Source organism: Varanus komodoensis, unplaced genomic scaffold (genome assembly GCF_004798865.1).
Source record: "Varanus komodoensis strain SLA01 unplaced genomic scaffold, ASM479886v1 scaffold2, whole genome shotgun sequence".
In the NCBI taxonomy this organism is placed as follows: Eukaryota; Metazoa; Chordata; class Lepidosauria; order Squamata; family Varanidae; genus Varanus; species Varanus komodoensis.
Genome location: NW_025335568.1, coordinates 407,194 through 415,208, shown reverse-complemented (window position 1 = coordinate 415,208; position 8,015 = coordinate 407,194). Strand labels below are relative to the sequence as shown.

The 8,015-nt window shown below is 65.6% G+C and overlaps 2 protein-coding genes across 2 annotated transcripts in view; one reads left to right on the top strand and one right to left on the bottom strand.

Moving 5' to 3' along the window:
- The window catches only part of WBP1 (WW domain binding protein 1), a 4,617-nt gene extending 2,615 nt beyond the window's left edge, over window positions 1–2,002 (top strand). The window contains exons 2-3 of the mRNA XM_044428421.1: window positions 119–280; window positions 660–2,002. Coding sequence (XP_044284356.1) covers window positions 119–280; window positions 660–1,309 — 812 coding nt within the window. The 3' untranslated portion in view covers window positions 1,310–2,002. The remainder of the gene's footprint in view (window positions 1–118; window positions 281–659) is intronic.
- Window positions 2,003–4,303: 2,301 nt separating this feature from the next.
- On the bottom strand, window positions 4,304–7,586 carry MOGS (mannosyl-oligosaccharide glucosidase). Its single transcript, XM_044428300.1, has 3 exons — window positions 7,042–7,586; window positions 6,372–6,565; window positions 4,304–6,272 (listed from the first exon to the last, which is right to left on the bottom strand). The coding sequence occupies exons 1-3, from the start codon at window positions 7,255–7,257 to the stop codon at window positions 4,553–4,555; spliced, it is 2,130 nt and encodes a 709-aa protein (XP_044284235.1). The 5' UTR covers window positions 7,258–7,586; the 3' UTR covers window positions 4,304–4,552.
- Window positions 7,587–8,015: the final 429 nt, after the last annotated feature.

The window sequence follows — 8,015 nt, the reverse complement described above, 5'->3', positions numbered from 1 at the left end:
CTGGTGTGAGTAGCCGCGCGGCGCCGCCGTCGGCCGCCCCGCCCGCCGCCCGCCCGCCGCCCGCGGCGCCCCAGCGGGCGGGCGCCCCTCTCAGGCCCTCGCCCTTCTCGCCCTGCAGGGTTCTGGCTGCTCTGGACGGTCCTGATCCTGTTCAGCTGCTGCTGCGCCTACAGGCACCGCCGCGCCAAGCTGCGCCTGCAGCAGCAGCAGCGGCAGCGCGAGATCAACCTCATTGCCTACCACGGTGCCTGCAACTACCCCCCGTCCATGATGGACCTCAGTGAGTGAACTGGGCGCCGGCGACCCGGTGTGGGGGGCAGGTGGGCCGGGGAGCCCCCGCCAGGCCCAGCTGGGTCTCGAGCACGGGACGGGCCCTCTCCGGGGAGCCCGCCGGCCCTCCACGAGGCCCCCCGCGAATGCCAAAGGCCACGGAGCCCGGGGGCTGCAGCGCCCCCGGGCAGAGCCTGGCGGGTGCGAAGCCCCGTATGGCGGCGCCTCCTGGCCGTGGGCCTCTGGGGGAGGAAGTGGCACCTCAGGGCGGTGTGGGGAAGGCCCTGTGCGAGGGACTGCAGGTGGCGCCCCCTTGCCCCGCCAGGCCCCCTGCAGTCAGGGCCCGGGCCTCCTGCCACGCTGATGGATCACTCCTCCTCCTCCTGCAGGGATGCTGGCTTCCTTCAAGCTGCCTGCCTATGAGGAGGTGGCCCACCGCCCGACCACCCCACCGCCCCCCTACAGTGCCGTCTTGGGCGGCTCCGCCAGCCGCCTGGGCTCCAGCACCCTGACGCTGACCGGCAGCTCTGAGAACTATACCAGCTGCTCGTGCGAGTCCAGCTGCCTGACGTCGCCCAGCAGCACCTCGCTCTCCGCCACCGAGGCCAGTACTCCCAGCGAGGGGGAGATGGAGGCCGAGGGGGGGCCCAGGAGCTGCAGCAGCAGCACAGGGGGCAGCTGGGAGCCCTGCTCCATCCCGGCCCCCAAGCACGCTCTCTTCTCCTCCAACGTGGAACTCTTCGATGGGGATCCGCGGCGGCTCTCCGACAGCGATGAAGGGCCTGATGCTGGGGATGAGGGCGAGCACTTCCGGCATCGCCGCCTCACGGGGGACTCCGGCATTGAGGTGGGGCACGGCCAGGAGGAAGAGGAGGCGGCGGCTGCCGGAGATGACGACAGCGAGGGAGAGGCCGTCCACTTGCTCGGCAAAGGCCTTCCCTGCGCGTGCCCCAGCGCCGAGCCCCCGAACCTGCGTGCGGGGCAGGCTGAAGGGGACCCCGACGAATTGGCCACCACCTCACCTACGTTGCCTGTCTGAAGGGGAGCCGGCGCGTGCGGCTGCCCCCCCGCTTTACGGGGTCTGCTGTCACACCACTTCCAAGACTTGGTCGCCGTCTCCCTCGTGCCAGGCAGCGGGCTCTGGCAAGGGACGCCACCCGTGCGGTTCACTGCGGAGAATCGCCGCCTTAGCACCAACACTGCCCTCCGCCAGACCACGTGCTCCGCCCCCCTTGCCTAGACAGCGTGTCGTGCTGCGCCCCAGCTCTCCTCGCCCCCCCGGCTTTGTGACCAAAGCTCTGCTCCCCCCCGGGGATCTTGCTGTGGACTTGCGATCCCGAGGCATCAGATGCCTGGGAAGGGAGGACCGCCTGCTGGACCGTAACCACTGCCACTGCTCTGTGTCCGTGTGTCCTGCTGCACTCCAAAACCTTCGGAACAAGGTGTGGCTCTTCCCTGGCTGGGGGCAGGTGGCACGCAGACTCCCTGTGCCCTTTCCCCATAGCATTTGCACTGGGCTCGGGGTTTGCTAGCTGCCTGAGTGAGGCGGTTCTCGCTTATGCCTGCTCCCAGGTCCAGCCAGACTCGGGGAGCAGGGAGCAGCCCTCCTCCTCCAGGCTGCTCGAAGCAGCTTGCCTGGTCTGTCCCAGTGCCTGATAGCCTGTGGAGCAGAGGTACTCTCCACATGTGCAGTTGGGGGCAGCAGTGCTGGCTTATTAAAAAGATGTGGAAATTCTTGGCTCAGGTGCCTCTGAATTGCACTCCAGTGAAAGGGGGTGTGGTGGAGTTTTGGTGGGTGGATGATGAGCAGAATGTGTGCAGTGCTCTAATTCTATTTTCTTTTTGGGGGTGAGTGGAAAGTGTGGGGTGGGAAGCAGGATCCAGCAATGGGGACTTTGCCGCACAGGAAACATGAACACATCTGACCGTGAGCAAAGCAATCGCAGTCCAAAAGCCTCCCCTTCTCCCCAGAAAGGTAGTTCTGCATGCATCCTGCACTTGGAGGCGTCTTTCCTCAGTTGATACCCCTGGTCGGTCTGTATTGTGTTTTCCCTGCTCTGCTTCACGTATTTCTGCTCCTCCTCGGGCAGAAGCGGTCTGCGAAATCCCCAGCGTGCCCGCATTTGAGTGTGTGGGAGCCGAGGCCAAACACGAAGGCTTCCTGTTCAGACCATTCGTGTTACAGTGGCGCTCTCTGCACTCCGAGCTGTCCCTGAGTCTGCGGTGCACAGGGCCCGCCTGGCTGCGGCCTTCCCTCTCTGAGCTGTTCGGCTGTGCTGCTGGCCCTTCCAGCGCTGGACGCCTGCTCGCGCGTCTGTGGTGGCTGCTTTGATACAAGTTTGGACCGTGTTCCCGGGGACGCTTTGCCAGGGAAGCAGTCGGCATGGCATTACCGTGGCAGATGCAGGATGGCTGGAGACTGGCGGGAGTGTGAGGGGTGCCGGTGGGGCGTAACGTGGGGACTTCCCGCTCAGCGGCTTGGCCTTCAGCCGCTCGGCGAGGCCAGTTCCTTGAATGGCGCCCTTGCCTGCGGCGCGGCTGCTGCCCTTCAATCCTCTGCCCACGTGTAGCTTCCCTTCCGGGGCGTTAATGAAGAGCCCCCTTGCCTCCCGCGTGGCCTCTGCGGGGTGTGCTCCTTGCTCTTCCAAGTACGGAAGCGGTGGCAGGGGCCAGGCAGCCTTTTGCTTGCTCTTGCAGGAAACTTCTCCAGGCCACAGTTCCGCCTCGGAGGAGGAGCGGGCCGTGGGGAGAGTGCTGCATCTTTTAGGCAGCTGGAACAGACCTGTGCCACACACGAGCGGCCGAGCCGAGCGAGTTCTAGGAAGGAGCATTCGCAGTGGTGCGTGTGAGGCAAGAGGCTCCTGGAGCCATTCAGAGAAGCAAAGGTGGCCTGCCACGAAATGGCCGAAGGGGGCTTCAGCTGCACGGGGGAGATGGATGTTGCTGGCGTGGTCGCCGCTTCAGCCATACAAGGTGCAGCGTGGCCGATCCACGTGGGAGCGCTGCAGGTCGCATTTGGAAGGCGGAATATCCATTCCGGGGGCTGGAGCCCCCCTGCCCCAAAAGGCCTATTGGGGGTGCTGGACAGAGGGGCAGGATGGCCAACCCTTTTCTAATTCCCGCGTCTCTCCCCTGACTGCTCTGTAAAGGCAGAACTGGGGTCCCGGGCATTCAGAAGGGGGCCTTTCCCATCTCTGGCCTTGAACTGCCCCGATTTGGAGCTGGGACCCCCTGCCTGCAGACCTCGGGCACTGCCCCCCAAGCAGCCATTCCTCCTCGAAATGACCTGGCCTGGGCAGCCTAGAGCTGGCCAGTTGATCGCGTGGGCTTCCCTAGACTGGCGTCTGCTTCAGGGGGTGAATGGAGTGCTCTTTGCCTGTGGAGGAATGTAAGTGCTTGTGCGAACACCCGCAAAAGGACGGATAAGCACGTGAGCGGGCCTTGTGACAGAACCAGGCTGCGGCAGGGCAGGGCAGCTGCCCCACACGCTTTGCCAGCCACACTGCGCGCTGCCCCCACGGAGCTGGCCTTAGGGCGCTCCTGCCAGCCTGCCGCTCCCTTTCTCCCAGCTGCAGCTTGGCCAGCATTCCTGGCCACTGAGCACATTCAACCTTGATCAGACTCTGTTTTCTATGAAGGGCGCTGCTTCTATGCATTTCTGAACTTCGGCAAACTTTGAGGTTTGCCTAAGCCTGTCCCCTCCCTGCGCGCACACAGGCAAGCCAGCTGGGGATGCTTGCGTGCATCTGGAGAAGTCAACTATTTCACGCTCACTGATGCTACATAAATTTAAAGGTGCTCCCGAAGATAACTTCTTTTCTGTTCTGGAAATTGTTAACATGATATGAGTGGCAGAAGCAAATTGCCTTTTCCTTTCCCTGCGTTGCTTAAAACCCAAATATGCAGCCACCTGCCCATCTCGCATGCCGGTCAATTAGCCAGTCCACAGGCATCCCTGTACATCCACAGCTCAGCGGGAGACGGGGGTTCTTTGCCACGGCCGAGCTTCCACCGGGAAGAAAGTAAGCCCACGTTCCAGCTCCACAGCTTTATTTCATTAAAAAAGCCAGAAAGGCAAATCCCAGAGTGATTTGGAGGGGGCAGAGCCACGGAAGGTCCACGTGGGATGAGGCAGCATCCAGGTTGCTCCAGCCTGCCTTCCAGAGCGGGGGAGCACTGCCGGCCGCCCGCCAAGAGGAGCCCGGGCAGCCTGCCGTTCACGCGCACTCCTGGCACGCCTCGAACACGAACACAGAGGGCCCGGGGGTGCCCACCGCCCCGCCTAATACTCCTCGGCCATCATGAGCACCACCAGGGCTGACCAGCCTGTGAAAGGGTAGCAGCCCTGGCCCCTGCCCGTCTCGTCATTGTACTGCTCCCAGATGTATCCGCTCTCCACGTACTGCCGAAAGACGTTGGCCACCACGTTTGCCCGCAGCTCCTGGTACAGGGCGGCTGCCTGCCGGCGGAAGGGGCCCTCGGCCCGGCCGTAGTGGTGCAGTGCCCGCACAGCCAGGTAGTTGATGTTGATCCAGACGGGGCCCCGCCAGTAGGGCGGGTCGTGCGCGGTGTTGCGCTTGAGGTAGAAGGGGCTGGAGCGGGAGAGCGAGCGCAGGCCGAAGGGCGTCCACAGCTTCGCCTCGCTGCGCAGGTCGTCCAGCAGCCTGCCCAGGCGTGGCGAGTCCGGGCGCAGGAGCTGCAGCAGCAGCGGGAAGAGGCTGACGTAGCCGAAGGCCCCCCCCACAAACTGGGGCTTGGGGGGCTTGCGCACCACCCGCAGGAGGCGGGGGGCGGGCGGGGGCTGGCCGGGCGGGGGCGGGGGTGGCCTCTCGCGCTCCAGGGCCACCGCCAGGGTGTGGTTCCCGTAGTCGGCGAAGGTGCCCAGCTCCGCAGCCCAGTGGTGCTGGTCCAGCAGCTGGTTGTCCGCCAGCACGTCGGCGGCTCGCTGGTACTCCCCCGCTGGCTCCCCCACGCGCGCGGCGATCTCCGCCATGGCAGCTGAGGCCTCGGCCATCCAGCAGCGCAAGTCCAGGTGGCGCTCGTCCGGGGAAGGGTGGGAGGCCCGGGGGTAGTCGTCCAGCCCGGACGTCAGGGTCTTCGGGTTGAGGAACATCTGGGTGTCCTGGTCCCGGCCACGCCAGCGGAAGGTGTGGGGCAGCGGCCCCGCCTGCGTTTGGTTGTACCAGTCGTACCAGCTCTGCAGGCGCGGGTAGAGGCGCCGCAGGTAGCTCGCCTCCAGGTTGCCCTGCGCCAACAGCTGCCGTAGGGCCAGGAAGAGGGTTGGCGGGTTGCCCGCACTGCTGTGCTGCACCAGGAACTCGGCTGGGACCTTGGTGCGGGCCTCCTCGCCCAGGATCTGCTCCCTCGGGATCCATCCCTCCGCATTCATGAGGTCGAGCCAGTGGGCCAACACCTCCCGACTGAGGGCTGGGTCCCAGCGACTCAGCAGCAGCTGGTGAAAGCCTTCGTCCCACAGGAACCCGCGGGGAAAGAAAGAGCGGGAGGGCACTGTTGTGAAGAGCGGGCCCTCGGGGTAGGCCTGGGGCAGCTCCGCGTATGGAGACTGCACCAGCGAGTGCCCGTAGAAATAGCCCATCCCGCCCAGCATGTTGCTGAGCGCAGCCCGGGCAAAGTGCTGCTCCTGCGGAGAGTAGCCCTTGCCAGCGAGGCCAAAGGTCTCCTCAAACCGCCGTTCGAAGGCAGCCATGTGCCTGCCCAGCTCTCGCGTCAGGGCCTCTCCCGCCAGCCGCCCAGGGCGCTCGGCCACGCTGCCTGACTCGAAGACCACCTCCATGCGGCAGGGCAACGCCACAGTCACCTGGTGGACCAGGAGCTGGCTGCGCAGCTCACCCTCCCCGGGTTGGCCTCTGTAGGTGTCCACGCCAAAGTAGCGGCGCTTGGAGGACCCTGGTGGAGCGTAGGAAAAGCGGGGAGTCAGGCTGCCTTTCACTACATTGCTCAGGTGGTGCAACCCCTCAGCCTTCGCCTGCAGGTAATTGTAACTGGGGGGGGGGGGAGAGAGAGACAGAGAGATCATCAATGCACTTGTGTCTCTGTGCACTTGCGGGGCTGGAAAAGGGGGCGCTTCTGCTGAGGAGTACCTGGCATAGAGGGGAGTTGTGCCGGTCTCTGTGGTGGGCTGCTGGAAGGTGATGGTGAAGTGCCCCAGCTCCTCCGTTGTGCCAGTCAGAGACACCATCCGGGTCTGCTCCACCACCTGGGGCTGCAGAGTGCCTTGCCCGTCAGTGGCCACGTAGAAGAGCAGGGAGATGAGGGGGGGTGGGCCCCCAGTCCTCTGGGGTCAGAAAAGAGAAAACGAGTGTTTGTCTCACAAGGCAGACGAGGCAGGCCTTCTCTCTCACCCCACGTGTCTCCCAGTCCAAAGGCCAGAAACAAAGAGGCAGATAAAAAAACGTGCAGGGGCTTGGGTGTCCCAACTATAGGGCAATGCTCCACGCATCTTACTGAGTTGTGACAATTTGGAACTGGGGACACACTGGTGACCCTTAGCCTCTAGGATGTGTTGACACCCTCCCCATGCCAGGTAACTAACAGGCAGGCCCTGGGACCACAAAATGAATGGCCATCTTGCAGCTGCCTCACCTAAGCAAGCAGCCAGGATGGGAAGCCTGCCCCACCTCTAGCTCGGAAGCAGGAAAGCAGAAAAAGCGGGATTAGAAGACGCCAACCTCTGACGAAACAGAGCAAAAGCCGTGGCACCCGGACCTCCCTCTGCAAACACGAGGCAAGAGCCTTTCCCTCGCCAGTCACCTCGGGCAGAGCGGTGACCCTCCAGCTCCAGTCTCCTCCGTGCTGCCCTCCAGGGCGCTTCACAAACTCCGTCTGCAGGCTGAAGCCTCGGTCACGGATCTCTTGCACGCCGAAATGGATGCCGTCGTGGAGCAGCCATCCGTACCGGGGAAGCCTGTCGCTTTGCTCGCAGGAGTGGCGCAGCTGGACGTCCCCCTCCAGCTGGGGCATCCACATCAGGCCTGCAAAGGGACAGCAGCTCTGGGCAGGCGGCTGGCGGCTCCCCCGCAGCGGGAGCCGGTAGCCAGGCAGCAGCTGAGAGCCAGGGGGAAGCTGCGGCAGTCGTGGCTCGGGACCGCATCTCCGGGGGGCGGGGGGCGCGGGAGAGCCAGCGCCGTCTGTCCGCGGGTGCTGCCTCCACTCCCTCCGGTGCCGCCGGATGCCGCTTGGCGCTTGCGGAGGAGAGGCTCCCTCTGCCCAGGGCGGCCCGCGCGGAGATCTGAGCCTGGACTGACGCCGCCGCCCAGGGCCGCGTGCCACGCGGGCTCGGCTCTGCTCCCTTCCGCAAGTGGGGAAGGGGCTCGCGGTGGCCCCGCTCCCCTGTGCCGGGCCGGGCCGGGCGGCCCAGGAAGGCGTCCACGGGCGCTTGGCCCCCCAGCCCTCCCCCCTCGGCCCGCTGCCTGCCGGGCGACGCTTCCGCCCCAGGGCGCGGGGCCGGCTACGGGCAGGGGGCCGCCCCCGGAACGACGCTGCCATCACCTGCGACCGGCGAGCGAGGGCTGCGGGTCTTCATGCCGAAGTAGACCTGCGGTCGGTAGGAGCCCCAGAAGAGGCGCGGCGCGGCGGCGGGGCCGCTGCCGTTGCTGCCCAGGATGCGGGGCGCCGGGTGCAGCGAGAGCACGCGGGCCGCGAGCCGCCAGCGCGCGCACAGGCCGTAGGCAAACACCGCGCAGCCCAGCGCGCCCGCGGCCAGCGCCAGCAGCGCGCACAGCCGC